Source organism: Nannobrachium achirus (genome assembly GCF_963921795.1).
Source record: "Nannobrachium achirus genome assembly, chromosome: 5".
Lineage (NCBI taxonomy): Eukaryota > Metazoa > Chordata > Actinopteri > Myctophiformes > Myctophidae > Nannobrachium > Nannobrachium achirus.
The window spans coordinates 36,831,589-36,851,021 of NC_137814.1; the positions used below are offsets into that span (position 1 = coordinate 36,831,589).

At 42.1% G+C, this 19,433-nt stretch overlaps 1 protein-coding gene across 1 annotated transcript; it reads right to left on the reverse strand.

Moving 5' to 3' along the window:
* Positions 1-1,061: 1,061 nt before the first annotated feature.
* Positions 1,062-17,549, reverse strand: wnt3a (wingless-type MMTV integration site family, member 3A; the record flags this gene model as incomplete). Its single annotated transcript, XM_080726717.1, has 4 exons — positions 1,062-1,541; positions 1,736-2,001; positions 9,344-9,585; positions 17,452-17,549. 4 exons carry the CDS (start codon positions 17,547-17,549, stop codon positions 1,062-1,064), a joined length of 1,086 nt encoding a protein of 361 aa, XP_080582843.1.
* Between the last annotated feature and the right edge of the window lie 1,884 nt (positions 17,550-19,433).

Genomic DNA, 19,433 nt, shown 5'->3' on the forward strand with positions numbered 1-19,433 from the left:
ATCGTACAGTAAATATATATTTATTATTTATATATTTATTTTTATCTTTATTTTTCTTCAGGTGTTTCAAGATGCACCTGAAATGCTGGAAGACGTGTAGACTGAGAATATTCTTATTTTGCCAATGTTCAGTTGATGTGGCTCATGTACTCTAAAAAATGTATTTCAAAGCAGATGACTTGCTAGCTTGAGAGTTTCCGGATACGTAAACACAAGATAATGTACCGACTACATTCACTCAGGTGCAAGTGTATTCTTACCCAAACATCAGTAATGAATGAACACTATAAAATGCAAAACAATCATTCATTCACACAATGAAACTGTTAGTTACCAGGCACATACTAACTTTGAAGAGGAAATACATGATTCTAAGTGTATGAAAAGCACAGATTGCTCTTAAATATTGTTTTGTGGCAAAACAAACATAACTGAAACAGTGAAGAGTTCGGTTATAGGCCTACTGAAGGACGAGAAAAATATAATTTCATGATAAGAGCATACCATGCGAGTATTAACAAAGTAAAATCCAGATTGTTAATCTAACTCAGATAATTTAACTCAGAGATAAATTAACACTTTTACAATGCTGTGCTTTTCTCAACAGAGTTGAAATGCAGAGAGACATTCACCAATATGGCGCTTGTCAAGTGGACATAATTAGCCAACACTTCTCCTTTCCTAAGTCAGGACGTGAAACCCCTTCATCGCACAGCCACCACTCGGCTACCTCTCTGGCTCTCCTGGTCCATCGTCATCATCACCACGATCGATATCTTTGTCGTCAACATCTGGCATTGACATCGCGCAGATCGCATGGATGTGGTTTCCGAGCAACAGCTCAACTGTTTTCAGCAAACCAAGGCAGGGAATGGCTCTTTTTTTTTAGCATCACAGCATAAAAACACGAGGCCACGTTGTCTGCCGTCAGCTCAATCCACAGACAGGTCCGGCGGGTTTAGTCTCTCAAGTCAAGCTGGTCTGTTTGTTGCATTTTGCTCTTCTACCTACTGAAGTCTTTAATGTTTTGGTGAGAGAAGGCCAGTGCTATAAATAGGTCTCTATTTGCAGGTGTGGACATCATAGACTCTCACACACTCCTGGCAGCTGACATAGCAGCACCAGTGGAAAATACAGTGGCACTTCTCCTTTCTCTGTTCGGTCCGGGTGTTGTGACCCCTGCCACAGCAGAGGAGGTCACAGCCATCTATGCCGTGGGATGTCAGGTTGCAGGTACGGTCGCGGGTGCCAAAGGAACCGGTCTCAGGGTTCGGGTCACAGAAGTTGGGCGAGTTCTCGTAGTAAACCAGGTCGCGCTCTGTGGGCGGCTTGAAGTAGTTGTACTTGGGCCGCAGGGTCTCCACCCAGCCGCGGGACTCCCTGTGCTTCTCCACCACCATTTCTGAGGCGCTGTCGTACTTGTCTTTCATGTAGTCCCCGATGACCCTGAAGTCGGGCAGCGACCACCAACAGGTCTTCACCTCGCAGCTGCCCGAGAGGCCATGACACTTGCACTTCAGGAACATTTTGTCGTTGAGGGACTGGAAAGAGAGAGATGAGAAATGGGGTGATGAGATTAAATGACTATCAAAAGAATGTGTCTTTGAAGAGTGTCTTTGAAGAGGGCTTTCTTGTGATTCAAGGAAACCTTTCTAAAAACAGGTGTCATTATCAGGTAATTCCCTCTCTAACTCTGAATGTCAGTAAACAGCTACAGAAGCTATTGGAAACCCACCGTTCTCCCCGCCTCGTTGTTGTGGCGGTTCATTGCAGAGCGCGCGTCGGGGCGATTCTCTCTCGCGTCTGCAAACTCCCGGGACACCATGCTGCCGAAGTCCACATCCTCACTGCAGCCACCCCACTTCCATCCTTCACGAGGGGGTCCCTTGTGACGCGTGTCACAACCGCAGATGGTGGCTGAGCCCTCAGCACAGGCGCGGGTCACTGCGAACGCCACTCCTGCTGAGGCGATCGCGTGCACAAAGGCCGACTCTCGCGTGGCTGGAAGTAGAAGCAGAGGAGCACACTGTAACCATCAATGTATTAACATGTAAAGCATGGTATGCCAATGGATGGCAATTTCCTACAAAGAGAAAACAAGTGTAAAAGTCGTGGGACCTAATGTAGGTCATGACCTCTGATGCTGACAGCTGCTTGTACAATATAATCAACTATAATATTTTGAACCATATTTATGAGTAATTACATGAGTAAACCTGACTGTATTTCATCTACAGTGTTTCATTCGCTGTTGAATTAACCTTGAGTTTTTTTTACTGCGTGCATAAAACCAGAACAATGAAATCCAAATGGCTTCACATCCAGAGCGGTGCTGCTAGAGAAGCGGTCATCATCAGCACTGTAGATGGAGTCATGTCATTGATTGGGGGCGGTGTCTACTTCTTGGAGGCCAAAAGTGTGGGTTGATCCTGCCAAGACATCAATCCTCCTAAATAAGGCCAGCGAGGGCTCTTGTCTCTGTCTGGCATAGCTGAATGATGACTCAGAGGGGATCAGGAACCTCTAAGATGAGAGGAGGAGACAGAGGTCTGACAGGCCTATAATTAAGAGACTCAATTAAGCTTTTGAAAGGTTAGGAAATGGCCTCACACCGAATGGGCCACGAGGAGAGTGAGACTATCGAGAGGCCAATGGGTCTACGGAGTGTCCAGAAACGCAGCAGAAGTTGTGGTTTTGATATGAAGTGGGTGCTGTAGTAGACATTCCACACTTCTACCTCTCCGGATTTTACTGGATTCATTATGACAGGGAGGTTGCCTTGCTTGTATGGTCTTGCACAACCACAAGAAACGACAGAAAGAGAGAGAAAGATGGATGGAGAGGGTGGAGAGGCAAGGGGTTAAACTAAGAGAAAATACTGTATTAGCATACATGAGAGTGAAGAGAAGGAAAAATAAAAGGATAAAGATGAAAGAGTGAAAATAGTGAAGTGCAAAAGGGCATAGGACAGTGCAAGAGTGAGTGAGAGTGAGAGATGTGTAAAGAGAAGAGAGGTATAAAGAGAGAGAAATGAAAGAAGGGAGGAGTAAAGAGGAGTATGAACTCCTCCCTTGCAGCAGGTTCCAACTGGTTGGAGGACTAAAAGGGCATTAGAAACAATGATGCAAGAGAACGGTGCACAGCTCCACTGACGTTTGCAATATCCTCGAATCTGCTCTACTCTTGGGCACCTCTTATGTGTTATACAACCAAATGAATACCAGACAAGAATGATGAAGACACTTGTATCAATAGAGTTCATTGTAAAGATGCTACTAATGAAGTGGGTGTTGTGTCATTAGTTATCATCATGGGGGTGGGGGTGGCTGGAGGAGTGTAGCTAAGATGCTTCCTCTGCTATGTCGATTTAAAACCACCCAGACTCCCCCTTTTATTGTCAGGAAGCCAATAAAGTGTGGGTCAAGCTCTTATGGACAACTGACAATGATGCAGCGGAGCTAAAGGGGTGTGAGGAATGGTTGGATGAATATAAGAGGGGGAAAGAGGATTATCTGGGGGCAAAATGAGAAAAAGAAGGCAAAGCAGGGGCAAAAGAATTATCTCCTGAGACAGATTGAGATAAGAATAGTACCTTACTTGAATATAAAAACTAAACAAAAACCCCCAACAACCTTAAACTAGGAGTTGCCTTACTTTACTGCATTTTTTAACCAGAAATACATAAATAAAACATACATATCATACAACATAGTATAAATTAAGCTTTAGTAAGGTGACAATCCCAGACTCATTGAAATAAACAAGGTCCAAGTTGTGGCAACTGGGCTGCCATCCAATGAATATACTGTAGTTCAGTCTATTACACCACATGGTGTTCACATACTGCACCATGTCCAAATACCTCATATGCTCATATATATGTAAATCCATATAGTTCCCCGAGGCACTCGATATCAACAGCAATGAAATGAAAATGTGAAGCAACTACTGTATCACTGCTCTGATCTAAATATAATCCATCGCTAACCACAGCACACATTGGACCCCTGACAAGACAAGTCTATAAAATGCCAAGCTATGATCCCACAATGCATGTGGCAATCAAGTTCTCAAAGTCAATCAGGGTAGCAGCATTCAGATCATTAAGAAGTTAAACTGATTGAACTCCTCTTGTATGTGTGTACCATTTACACTTGAGGAGACAGTATTAAATATGATAATAAATACCTTTAGATTCCAATTTCAGAAGAAATGCTTTGATGTTGTCTTTTGTCTAAGATTTTACCTAAAACCTAACCCTAAATGGCTTCTCCAAATCGTGTTTTCAACATTGAGACGTACAAACTTGGGAATTTCAGAGAGCTGTGGTGTTTTAAAAGCATTTACCCATATGAACACACCTGTAATTGGGTTTACTTTCAATCCCCCCTAAACACCGGCTTGGTTGCAGTCTTGGTGTTAAACACATTTAAAGGGTTTCAAGGCACTTTGTTCTGACAGTGCTCCTCCACCAAACTTTGCCAGACCCTGGCATGGCAAGTGGTCCCTACGACCTGCTGGGGGGCTGAATCCCCTATTGTGCTGCCACTGTCACGCTGTGTTAGCCCCACAATGGCCCAAGATATTTTATATGAAATTTGCCCTGGCCAGTGATTAGTGGGGACCAAGTTAAGTCATAGCAACAGAGAAGTATGCGTTGGCTGGACCCCGCTTGTCGGCAGACGGGGAAATCCCTATTCAAATGGTTTAATAAAACAATCTAAAGGGCGTGTGAATGGGGAAAAGCGCTTTTTCTCCTGCTTAATCTCATGGTTGCGGAGATATTGTGCTCCGAGCAGCGCTCAGCAGGGAGCGGGGCTAAGGTCCCCCCATCAACTCCATTTACCACACCCCTGCTTTCTTTCTGGGCCAGAGTTAATGATATACCGGTGTGCTAACCTCCCTCCCCCAGCATGGACAAACATGCGTTTTATGAAAAGCAGAGACCTCTTAGCACATCCTAAATTGTAACACTTTCTCATCCTCAGGTCATGGGTCACAACCTGCATCGCCTGACCTTTTCCTGGTGGGACTCGCTTGGATGGTTGAGTTTGGCTTCTGAAGTGGATTTACCAATGTAATGAAAACCTAGAGGCCTGGAGGCATCCACATTTTACGTTTTTGGCGGTTTATCTATTTTCATCTTCAATGTCGGCAAACTCCTACAACAACTGGTTGGAGAATCAAACAATACGGCGACATATTTTACATATTATGTCATTGGATTTACCATAAACCTCATTTCATTTTTTATGGCTTCAAGTAAAGAGCAGTGACTAACAGTGCATGCCCATGCCTGCAAGGCTGTTCATGCCTGTGTAATCGTGACTGTCCACTTTCTGTGGCAACGCTGCCCTCCATAATGGTGTCATATAACTCATAACCTATTGGCTGATTACAGTGCACATTGTCAGGTCCTCTGCAAGAGCCACATGTGCTGAAAGCAGTTCTTGGATCAGTTCTGCCGACTAAGAACACCTGCACAGCCTTCTATAGACTTTCATCACAAGCAGATTCCAGCAGTGCATGTTTTGACACTTTGGTTAATGTAAATTAATGAGTGCTGACGCAGACGTAGCCTGAAGGCAGGGCTTGTGATCAGGGCAGAGCGCAAGAGAGGCGGAGAGAGACAGACAGAGAGAGAAAGAGAGAATAGGTTCACTGTACAGGCAAGAACCAATTAACTATTGCTTGCAAAGCATATATGTATCTTGTACATATGTGCGTTTGTGTGTGGTCATTTAGATTTGAATGATGTTTTAGTGCATGCATGTGCATGTTTGTGTATTTGCATTGTTATGAGAGGAGACAGACTGACTGATTGCATTATGATAATTTCCACAGGCTGTTGCCAGTAACTGTAAAAAAAAACATTCCTTTCATAATATTTCAACTGTAGGGTTTAGGCAGCAACTGACAAAACGTCCTCCTCTCTGTGTTGGTCCATTGTTCAATCATGACTGTCAAACCTCTAGTCTCTAATCTCCTAAAGATGATTTTGGGAAGTAGTGGGCTATAACTGATAAGCTCAAACACTTTGAAGCATGTTGTACACTTACTATATGGCCCTCCACAGCTATACTGTAGCCTACTGCTACTGTACAGGTAGGTGGGCGCATGGAGTAAGCTGGAAACAAGTGGTTGCCAACAGTGAACAATGAAAACATCCTCTCACAACAGGAAGCGGAAGGCAGCAAATCAGAAAAGAGAGTTCCCTAGCTCACTTTTGAGACCAAAAGGTGTGCGGAAATTTAGACTAGTTGACTAGTGAGGCAGGGCACACCACACTGAACGACCCCCCCACCACACACAAACTTACGTTGTGTCTTATACAACCTTGCATGAGGTACGGTGGCCTACCGCTGCTTCCTGCGTCTTCCTCAAAAGGGGACGAGGAAACCAACATACAAGAGTCTGCATGGCAGACAAACATACACCAGTGAGGACAATGGCCCGATGCGCAGACAAACACAAGCATCAATCAAAGCCAATGAAATGGGAGCCCTCTCCTACTAAGCCCTATCAAAGGCTCGTGAGCCCCCAAGTCACTCTCTGTGGCCTCTGACAAAGGCACTTAATCCAGCCACTTTGACCTCTCACATTATTAAGGGCCTCAGTGACCTTAATCCAATCAAAATGATTTACTAAAGCCCAGATCCAAAGAGTAGCCACCTCCCCTTTCCAGTCAGTGCCCCTGCAATTTAGACCAGGGAGGTCGAAGCAATGTGATGGCATTTTGCACCACAATAGGGTTTGGACTGTGAACCCCCCGTCGTTACCCACCCACTTGAGTTCAAGCCGCCTCTGTCATTGTAACAACTGACTCAAGAGTTTATTAAAAACAATTGCCCCAACTAACCTCATATCCCACCACAGTAAACATCACTCTTCTGTTAAACAGTTGACAGGTTTAGAACCCACAACTTCTCCACATCATCAGTTCTCATGCTAATTCAGGATCAGGCAAACAAAAAACATGTCCTGGCATTCTGTGTTAAACCTGCCTTGTGGTGGGACGGTGGATGGACACGGCAAACGTAACATGCCCATACAGTATGGAGAGTACTGGAAACTAGATTTGATCGTATAGCAACCTCTAAATCTAGTATAAATAAATACACGTTGGTCTGTTATATGCACTGAATACTGTATACTGTATGTCTCACACACACACACACACACACACACACACACACACACACACACACACACACACACACACACACACACACACACACACACACACACACACACACACACACACACACACACACATTATACAGTATATACCGGTACATACACATTCAATATGTGTGTATATATGTTTATGCAGTGAAAATGAATGAATGTTGAATATTTCCTGGTTTTATCATTGCTTATATTTTGAGTGTCGAGGGGGGTTTCTACAGTCAGAGCCCATTATTAAACCAGACTCAGCATACGTCTGCAAACCCTCCATACAAACAGCTAGGAATCTAAGGGGAAACATTCATTTTGGTGAACATGGCATGATTAAAAGTCTTGTGTAAGGAACTTCTGAGGAATTTAACAAACAGAAGAACAATCGAAGGGGATTCCCTTCTAAGAAAAACTCCAACAAGACACAACTCACTCTCAGCCTAATTCTGCACATACATTATTTCATGCATGCAGACCGCTCATTCACTCTGTGAAGTGTATTTGAACAAGGCTTTGAGTGAATACGGTGAACGATGCACACAGGGAGTGTAACACCTTTAAACAGAACTGCACAGCATTTTTCACTTCTCGTCCTTATATGGGAGGTTTATTTTGTGTTGCCATTTATATAACCAATTATATAACCAATCACTACATTTGTAGTTTAACCACTTTTTTGTTGTGTGATGTCACACAGCAAATATAGTCAATCTACAAGCGTGTACAGTAGCTAGTGGGCCTACTGTAGATGGTTCACAGTGAGACACTGGTGTATGATATACATGAACCATACGGAATAGGACTAGGTTATTGAGAATTTCTAACTATAATGAATGATAAACCTAAAATAGGGAGGCCAGGGTTAATGTGGTTCAGTCAGATAACTCACGATAAGGATTGAAACAATGTTTATTATTATAAATTAGTAATACAAGTGTGTATGTTTATTTTGGCGTCTGCTCTGCTTCTCCCTGCTCAGCGCAGCACAGAAGAACATCAATAACCATTGGAGCAGGGAGATATAATATATATAAACACCCCCCCATGGGGGACAGAATAAGCAGAGCCTACTGGTGGTGCTGGGGAGGCGGTGGGGGCAAGCAAGCGCATATCACGACAGACCTGGGAAGCAGCAGTAGGAGAATGACAGGCTGAGCAGGCTAAATAGCTTGGCAAGTGATCAGTTGACTGACAGCTGACTGCCACGTCGCCTGTGACGTGCAACTGGCGTAATAGCGTTGAAATAGAAACTGAATGCAACCGCAATGTACCACTCGATTATATGCTGACTGAACCAATTCTGCTGGCTTCATACATTTAACTTGACTAAAAAGGTCAGCATATCAGAAAATGCTATCCAAGGAAAGGATTATGCTGTGCGCTTGTCATCTTCCAAGATCTTAAGATCATAAATAGTAAAAACACCAACCTCAGCTCTTGATGTCATCTGACTGACAGAAGAGGCGTGTGTGAAAGATATTGATTTCAAATAGAGGAACAGTAGGCCTCTTGCACAAATGACAGGAACTTGACAAATGACGTGAACGTTATCGGTGTGATCAAACTTGCAGACCTATGCTAATACCAGGGTTCCCACACATTTTTACCAATTAATTTCCAAAACCTTTACAGAATATTTAACCCGATTTCCAGGACTATATAACAATAATTCAGCTCAATAACGAGTCGCTTACTCCTATGCGCAATGCCCAAAGACAGTGGTTCTGAAACTTTTCAGGCTGTGACCCCCAAAATGATCATATTTTTAACTGGGGACCCCAGCACCCTGACGAGCATTAAGAGTTGAGGGTTTGAGTTTAACACGGTTTCATGGTGAAAATAGCCGATCTACATGCTGCTCACAACGCCTCGCGTTGCGAGGCGTTGTGAGCATGTAGATCTGCTATTTTCACAATTTCTGCCTCTAATATTTGACAATTTGGCCAATGTTTCATTTGTCATTTCAGAGGTATTAACAAAATCAATAACCAAAGACAATGCACACCTAATTTCTCCAGGACCTTCCAGGACCCTTGATCAATTCCAAAACTTTTCCAGTACTGGAAAATATATTTGTCAAATTTCAAAATATTTCCAGGAATTTCATGACCGTGGGAAACCTGTAATGCATTTTGATATACAAGTGCCAGATATTTAGCCTTACCTTTATCTAACACCGGCCCAAATATGGCCAGATTGTCACTGACGGTGGTGCAGTTCCATCGCCGGCCTCTGAACTGGTGCTGGCATTCCTGAATGCCGATCTTCACCCCTTCTGCCACGCTGGGCATGATCTCCACATAGTTCCGGCAGAAGCGTAGCTGTTTGGGCACCAGGCCGGGGATGCTACCACACAGGATAGGTTGGGTGCCCATTGATGAGTACTGGTGGCCCACAGCTAGAGACCTACAGGAGGGTGAGAGATTCACAGTGTCAGTGTGGATTACATCCATACCAGTGGTTCCCCAAACTCTTTACGTCGAGACCCAAAAGAGAGATTAGACGTTTGCCAGGGACCCAAACTAGTGTAAATAGCAGATCTACAAGCGCACAAGGCTAATATATCGAATTTCTTCCATTTTTATTTTTATTTCTTTATGAAATACCTGGGGGGAAAAAAAACGTTTTTAATTCTTGATTCTTTTTGCTTTTTTTGAAAATGTTTTTGAAATAATAATAATTGCCAAACCAATTGTACGAAACAAAGAATTAAGGGACCCATAAAAACTTGTCCGCGACCCACAAATGGGTCCCAACCCAGTGTTTGGGAACCAGTGACAGTACCTACTGTATTACCGTAAGGGTCCATTTTTAGGGAGCGTGTCGCTATTTCTACAAGTCATCTTTTCGACAACCAAACCTAACCCTAACCCTAACCTCCGTGGTGTGTGTAGCGATACCTGCCGACGCTCCGTTGTCGAAATGATGTGCGTTCGAAAAAGCAAGATTTCACCCATTTTTACACTTATAACCCCATAAACGCTTTTCTGGGCATGTTATAATAGTCAAACATTTGGCGAAAACAGCAGATACAAACTCCCAGCGCATTTGCCATGCGACACGTTGTGAGCTTGTATATTGGCTATTTTTGGCTATAAGATTTGGTGAAGAGGGAAAAAAGTAGGGGACGCCTGGGGGATCCCTGGCAAGTATAGGGTTTAAGTGGTCAAATCAACAGTGTGCAGTGTTCTGCATCTGCCTGTTTTCTGTTCAGAGTGAGCTATAGACCATCCAGGTCAAGATCCAAGATGGCATTAACATCTGTGCTACTGTGCCAGTCAAATCCAAATAGTAACCCAAAGCAATTACAAAATAAAAAGGGGTAAAAAGGCATACATGTAGTTTCTGTTGTGCATATATACAGAAAAACTAAATTTACAGACAGCGTAAAACCTTCCCAAAAACGATTGATTCATAATTTCTTGTCAAAGTAGAGAGTGTGTGTGTGTGTGTGTGTGTGCGTGCGTGCGTGAGCGTGCGTGTGTGCGTGCGTGTGTGCATGCATGAGCATGGGTGCGTGCGTGTGTGTGTGCGCGCGCGTGCATGTGCATCCATACACACGTCCATTTGTTATATCAGATGCTACCATTAGCGATCAATCCGTTATCCCTTCAACTACCCTTTCTGCACACACCTGGCCTTTGTGAGCATTGAAATTGCAGACCTACTACCACAGACGTAAGCATGGCTACAGCTTAAGATGAAAGTCCACAACACACCAACAGTGCTTCATAGACCTTAAGTTGACAACCTGGAAACCTACACCTTGTTATTAACTGTCCACACACTTAACAGGCCCTCAGCTTAGGGTAATAAGAGTGCAAACCCCACATTGAAACTTCAGAGGGTGTATTAAGTGTGACTCTGAACCCAGCCCTCTTCGCCTTTGAGGGGGGTATTCTGGGATGCAACAAGTGCAAACTTGGTGGTTCACTGATTACATCTCTCTCTCTTTCTCTGTGTCTCGCTCTCTTTCCTCTCAATTATGATTGTTTATACCTCATAACCATGGCAAAGGGAACAACCATTCCGCTGTATCATTGTAGGCTATGTCATGTGATTGAAGCAGACTTAATGACTTTTGCTGTGCTTTAATTGTAAGCCTGGTGAGAGCATGGAGTGCATTTGCGTTTATACATCATGGCTTCCACCCATCGGGGGAAATATCAATAGGTTGTCTAAACGTAATTTGGCCTCATAAAAATTCATAGAAATTAAAGGGGGGGGGGGGGGCAATGTATATGAATATACATGAGTGAATAGTCCTGAACTACTGACCTGAACTCTTTGCCTCTCACAGAACTGTCACCCTACATCAGTGCTTTGACAACGCTTTGTACTCTCTCAGAACAGCTAAATTATTTGATCGCTGACTTCCTATTATCATTGGCAAGGCCACTGTAGAGTAGCTACAAAGTAGCTTGCTGGCAATCCAGACAAGCCTTCATTCCACATTAACTGTCTCTTTAAAAACCTAGTATTAATGACAGTAATCTGATGATCCTCTTCTGAGTGATCTGGGCATGATAACAGGGGCTGTATAGTTTTTGCACAAAGGCAAAGCCAAAGCAGGTGTGAGTGCACAGGAAAATCCAAAGTGTTTCTTTTAACCCTGAGAGTGTAACAATGCACCTTTATGGATCCATTTGAAACCTCTTGGGGTCAAAGGAACACTCTGGATTTTACTGTGTCGTCCTGTGCTGCTCAATTAGCTCGCTATATGTTGACCTGTTCAGTGTTGTTCAAGGACTAATTACTGATCACAGCAAGATTAACCAAACTCCCGACACTCACCCCAGGCTCTTTTTGAAAACCTCACATCCCTAAGAGACCTCCACAGCCACGTGACCCTTGACTGACTGTTACCCTGTAAGACACGGTGACCTTGAATACCGCAGTCGTGGATTGCTTTTCAAACACCACCAATGTGCTCAGCTCCACCAGAAGCTGGAGCTCAGCTAACGTGTTGTTACGTATGAAAACGAGAGATCCAGCGAGTGCAGTGATGCCGAGTTAAAAAAGAGGAAATCAAATGTTTTTGTTGTCTGCTTGTCTGCAACATCAATGAGATTGAAGGTATCAGTAAACACGAGAGACACTCCTATTCCAAACTGACCTCTGTTTGGCCCTTGTCAATCCGCACCCTGAGGCACTATAGGCAGACCTTTCACAACAGAAACCTGAGTCTGCATCACAAACAGACAAGACATTTGCCTCTCGAATACACATAACATGCAGAGTAGCCATGCAAGTCATCACACAGCTTCATCAATACAAGTGCGAGCAGATTAGATGTTCTGGGAAAGAGGGGGAAAGCGGAAAAAAAAGAAGAAAAAAAAGTGCCGCAGGTTAAAATATTTGACACGCAAGTTTTCCTTCTCTGGAACCTCCTCTTCCTCCTCTGGAGATCCTATAATTGCACAATAAAGTCACTTTAGCAAATGTATATAATCGAATATCATCAAATGCTTTTGCATCTTCGAGTCTGAATCTGTATAGACATATGGTTTTAAACAGACTGTAAGAACTCTTATCAAATCAGGAAGAAAAGTGCATTATACTATCATTTATTCTGTGAGTTTCCTTCAGGTCTGTGATGAGTGAGAGCAACAGGTGTAAAAAGGCACCGCTATTACAGTTACCAATCAACTATAATGTGGATCAGATAAAGCACTGGTGAGGGTCTGTGGTTTTGTCTCATTCTACCGGCATAATAATAACATAATGTTTGCATACAGTAGGATCCCTATCACTGCAGTATGCCACGATAACCAAGTCAGACCAGACCACGCTGAGTCACCCAGATTGGACAGTTCCACTCACACATGCCTACAGAGTCACTGTCTGTCTCAGTGCATCCCTGTATCCTCTTCCTGTGTTAGGAAACACAGAGAGTGGAGGCAGGGAATGTTTCACCAAGGAGGATTTATGATTTGAAATCTGTACAGCATGAAGTGCGCTGTTGTTAATAAATCTCTAAATGTAACTGCTGGTATTTAGGATTTACATTTACAAGCCAAGGAGGAAAATACACGTTTTAGACATCCTCTGATTCCACTGTTATCACTGTGCCACTATCACAGCCTCAACCGAACCAACACTGTAAAATGTTAATGTGCTAATTTTTCCACAAAAGGAACAGGTCCATTTGCTTCCATTTGTACACACTCTCAGTATTAAGGCTGAGGATTTTATTGTGAACCTTACACTATTCTTTTGACTTCTCTAAGAAAGTCTGGGCGATACCACCTCTGAAGGAAGTGGGTTTCCATTTTGTAACTAAATCTGACATTAATAAAGCAGAGGATTTGTAAAACCTCACCAAAACACCTTTGTCAAATTTGTTTTCCGTTACAGGTAAACAGTTGAGAACAGAAGGTATCATATTAAATTTTAGTCTCTCAGTATAGAATGTTTTCCCTCTCTCATCTAAGTGTATCCAACACAGGTTTAATGCATATTTCAGCAAGCCCAAGCACGGTGCCTTAGAATTACCACTTTACTCTTGGGCCCTGGGGCCTTGGAGCCGACTTTGACATCAAGAGAGCATGTTTGGGAAAAGGAATGTGCGGCAAGCTTTCACCTCCAGGTATTTATCTTCTAAGGTGGGGTGGACTGGGGAGGGGAAGGGTGGTGGGAGGTGCAGTCAGGCTATGCCATGGCAGGTCGAGAAGAGGCAGACATGAACCTGTCTTGGTCCTGCACCAATCCCCCCGCAGACTACTGTGTTGAAGGCAGGGGCGTCACAAGGGGAGGGGGGAAAGCAGGACTGAGTCACTAGGGCCCAAGGTGGAGGGGGCCTTAATTATTTTCATACTTTGGCTATTGAAAAATAGCAGATATACAAGCTCACAGCGCGGCACCGAGTGCCGCCCTGCGAGCTTGTAGATCTGCTATTTTTGAAAGGTCGTGAAAATTTGTTACTGACATTTTGCCTGGAACTAAATATTTTGAGATGGGGGTCCATGGCCAAATACATATCATTTTGGGGGTCCTTGACATGAAAATGATTGAGCACCACATAGGTTTTTTTTTTTTTTCTTTTTTTAACTTAGAAGACATTTATAGAATCGGGTCAAAAATATTCAAAGACTTGCACAAATGTTCAAGATTTTTCAAAAATAGCAGATTTACAAGCTCGCACCCGCTGCACTCGGTGCTGCGCTGTGAGCTTGTATATCTTTTATTTTTAATAGTTAAAGCACAAAATAATGCGTAATAATGCGTTCCCAATCTAAATGGGTTAAACCCCCTCCCCCATGAAGAACATTCATGGGGGGCCCGCAGTGACTCCTTGTACCCAGGGCTCAGAATTTGGTGTGACACCCCTGGTTGAAGGAGTTTGATGCAGCTCTGATGGCCACATGGAGTTGGGTTCACTGTCTTCTGTCGGCAGAAGACCACCATGCTGGGTTTTCATAAGACTATGACAGCCCTCAGATAGCTGACAAGCTGTTTGCAAACACATTATAGAGACAGTGTAGCCATTAACCACTTAAAACCCTATATACATTGTTATAGCGAAATAGCAGGTCTACAAGCTCACGGTGCATCACATTGTGGTGGGAACTACAAGATTTCTATTTTCACCTAATGTTCGCCTATTTCTTTTTACCAAATGATCACCTATTTTCACCAAATGTTTGTCTATTTTTGCAGAATGTTTGCTTATACAGTAACATACCCAGAATCTGGTGTTAGGGTTTGTGTATAGTTAAAATCCAGAGGGTATCATGTTATTGGGAATGGGTTGAGTTTCCACACGAAATGAAAACAAAGCTCAATATTATGTCAAGTATGCCAAGCTCAGTGGTGACTTTTCTCTGCTACCTTTCCTGCACCACAATCACAGATTGTTTGTATTGGTTACAATGATACAGCAGCAAACCCATATCTGCCCTTTTTACCTTCTGCACTATAGTTATAGTTGCACTTTTACCCAAACATGTCCTAACCCATCCATTATAAGCACATCATAAAACTCCTAATTTAGTCGATGATTAGATTTACTGTTATAAAATGAAAAGCTGCATGCAGTCCAATGACTGATTAGTTCTTATCTTTAGCCTGATAATAAAGAATAAAGAGACACCTCTTTGTGAGTTGTGATACAGAAATAAAATACTTTGGGATTTAATTTCTTTCTTTTTTTTGGTGACGGAGAGGTCACCAAAAAGTCATCCGGCAACACATTTATCATACAGTATTTTAACCCTCTATTCGTTTAATTAGGTTGCATAAATCAATATTTCATGAATCAACAAACAAAAGCTGGAAAGATATTGCAGCCCATCACTTCATAGTTCCTCATTTAGGTCCATTTCGTCCAACCTGTGGACTTGAAGCTCCACTATTATATCTGGATTTCCCTCCAGCAGAGCATGTAATTAGGTTCTCATCAGCAGAACCACCAGGGGACCCATTAAGGAAGCTAAATTAGGAGACATGTAATCCCAGGCCAATTGCATTCGGAAGTAAATCTTCATTATTTATTCAGCAAATTCATATTTGTATTATTATTTTATTTTATATGTTATATTATTATTTGATTGGTTAGACGAAGGCTAAACATTCAATAAATCTCCTGGCAATGCCTGAATATGCCTTTTCTTTTTACAATTTCACTTCTGATGTCAAATATACTGCATGCTTCCATGTCATTGAGTTTATATATCACTTTGCCCAAAGATAAAAGCAAATGAGCTGACACTAAAAACTAACATTATTCATGGCTTGAATCGTGTTCCTCACTCAACTCACATTCATATAGGCTCAATAAACACATTTCAAGAAAGCTTAGAGACAGAGCTCAGTTACAGCTCAATTAATTTCCTATAATCCTCTTTTATGCAAGAAATTATGGACAAAACAAAGCATATACAAAATGCCTTATTTTTAAGGTTTTAGTGAACTATAAAGTATAAACTTTGCAAATGACGCATGCAGCGATAACCTAGAGCTCGGCCTTTGATTCATGTTAGACTTGTAGTCATATAGTTCTTAAATATTAAATAGGCTACTAATAGTTGAGAAACTAATACAACAGTTCTGTTAAGAGAAGGTGCCTATAATAAGATTCAGAAAACGCGACTGCAAATTATAATTCTAATATGCAGGCCTATGTTTTATTATGTAATCAGTAATGCAAGATTGATAGAAATTAATGTTTAAATAGCCTCCGATACATGATGTTCTTATTCTGCAACAGCTGACCCACCCACACACACATGCATGAACGCGTGCGCGTGAACACACGCTCTCTCTCTCTCTCTCTCTCTCTCTCTCTCTCTCTCTCTCACACACACACACACACGCACGCACACACGCATGCGTGCACTGCACCTGCTGCTGTATTAAAGAAATATCTCTAAAATGTACTGTATCTCTACACTTTCTCTCAAAATACAATCAAGATGATAATATGCCTACAATTAACTCACCAATTAGTCTCAACTCTCTACAGACATAATGCCAGTGCACGGCTCCGGTTAGTTTTGAAGTGTTTGGCTACGCAACCACAGGCTTTGAAATCAATAGCGTCATTGACTCACGTGCGCTGTTTTCTCCTTGAATTTCACTTGTCTAGCCATCATCAAGCCACCCTGAGATTGCACTTCAGTTGTTTAACTCAGTGGTTTTCAACCTTGTTCATATCAAGGCCCATTATTTATTTGGCATTTGAGCCACGGACCACCATGTCATGATGACCTTTTAGCCCCACAAACCCAAAACTTAGAAGAACCCAAACGACCAAATCGTTGGTTAACATTTTATCCACAACACGCTGTATTGATGTGTTTTAGAGATGACAGGCAACACATTGATTCTTCTATGTTCTCTATTTAGAAAGACTTCTTGTAAAATAAGTAATGCACATTTTTAACAATAATTTAACTCTTGAGAGCGCAAAATGAAACCATTGAGAGAGAGTTAAAGATCTATATTGGGTTCCATAATTTGGTTACCAACTCTCCATCATTTAGCTGGGGACCAGGCTGGAATCCCTCCAAGGACCACTGGTGGTCCCCGGACCACTGGTTGAAAACCCCTGGTTTAACTAACTTCGATAAGTAGGCTACCGGCAGGCTAACATGCTTTGCAGACTCAAATTAACACAATATCGATGCCACGATTGCGCACAAGCGTCGCTCCTTGACATGCACGCTGCTACCGAACATCGCACACAGAATAGGAAACAAAGCTGTAAACACACACACGTTTAAAAAATGAAAATCTGTCAATTTGCACATCAGAAATGAAAATAAAACTTACCACCAGATTGGATAGCTTGCCATGACATGATGCGTAAGCCCACAGAGCAACAGGAGACATCCAGTGTATATCATCCTTAAAAAAGTCTCGCAAAACATCTCCACTGTAGAAATGCCTACATGCGCGCTCCGACGCGCACGGGTTGTTTCAAGTGAGGAGCGACAAGACAACAACAACCCCCTCCAAAAAATCCTATATCTGCACTAATAAGGATTCGGGAATAATGACATGTGTCCTCTGAAACTGGCGGAGAATCTGTCTTTTGCGACTAGTCGTGGCTGAACTCGGGAGCCAAATATTAAAAGTTAAAAGCTGCTTGCTTTTTTAGGACCCAATCAGCAGGTATTGCCAAAGGGGCTATTCTTTCTGCTGGTACTGTTCCCTCCGTTCCCCCGTGAGTCAGTTTGAACGCACTAACCAGAACGAGCCAATTTTAAGATGAGTTTTAGTGCTCATTGAGAATTGGTCGCATTAGCATGCTGTGCGTGTGTGTGTGTGTGTGTGTGTGTGAGAGTGAGTGAGTGTGTGTGTGTGTGTGTGTGTGTGTGTGTGTGTGTGTGTGTGTGTGTGTGTGTGTGTGTGTGTGTGTGTGCGCGCGCGCGCGTGTGCGTGTGATATATAATGTTGTTTAAAGGGGAGAGAGGGAGGGTCCGAGGCGTTTTAAACAGACATCGGAACCCCCGTGGATCGCGTAGCTATAACAACCTGTCCGGATTTCACTCCCTGGTTTGAAGCTTCTAAAATGCAGAAATAAATGTGTGAATTGCTCGAGGCCATTATTAGGCTCGTGAGTTCTTTATTTGGCCTCGTGTGCCATCGTCATGAATGAGCGCAATTCGGAAAGCTTTTCTAATTGACTAATTTAGCCTATATATTTAATATTATAGCCCATATACAACCCAAACGAATTGAGCTTAGGCTACACACATGTTCAAATATGAAATAAAAATGCAATGCTAAGCCATCATCAGCATTAAAGCTGGATGATTGCATAAAACAAAAAATATATATATTTATAAAGTCTAAACAAATAATTCCAATTTTGAAACGAATAACAGCGGGTATTTAAGTCAATCTTCCCGTGCATTTTCATTGTCATAATCTTCCAGATATTCTTTATATTATTTTATTATAGGCCACATTTTATAGGCATTAATTGACGGAAACGAAAGAAAGAGTTTCACTTAAATGGTGCATGTGTATTTGTAATTATTTGGGCACGAAGAGCCTGCATGGTTGCAGCATGTGCATGTTGTATCATAGACAGTAGCCTATATAGAGATGTTATTCTCAAACTTTTAAATGTCAAGTTCTCCCCTTAACTCTGACAGTGTACAAATGGAACCAAATTGACCATTTGGTTCCATTTGTACACTATAGAGTTACAGACATTCAGACCCCCCTAAAGGAACCATGCACAGAGTCCATGGAATCCACTTTGAGAACTACTGGCCTAGACAAAAGCAGTGGTGTAATGTACATTTACTCAAGTACATATACTCAAGTACAATTTTGAGGTACTTTTACTTTACCTTTACTAAAGTAGGCCTATTTCCAAATTGCAATACTTTTTCTTCTACTCCACTAAATCTTTGAGGAAAATATTGTACTTTTACTCCACTAAAATTATTTAAAAACTTTTGTTAGTTACTTTGCATATTCATTATTATATTATAAAACAAACATTAACCACTTCAGCCATATTTACATATATATTTGAAAATAGCTGATCTATATGTGTGAGCTTATAGATCTGTTATTTTCAAACATTTTAGTACTTTTACTTTTGGTATATTTTGGTATAATTTCTTCAAGTAACATTTTGAACACAGTTCTTTTTTTTTTCAGAGTCTTCAGAGTCTTTTTATATTGTGATATTGTGTATTACTGCTTTAGGCCTACTTAGGTAAACATTTGAGTACTTTATCCATCACAAAAAAAAAAAAAAAAAAGGCCTATCGCACAGCAATATCCGACCGATA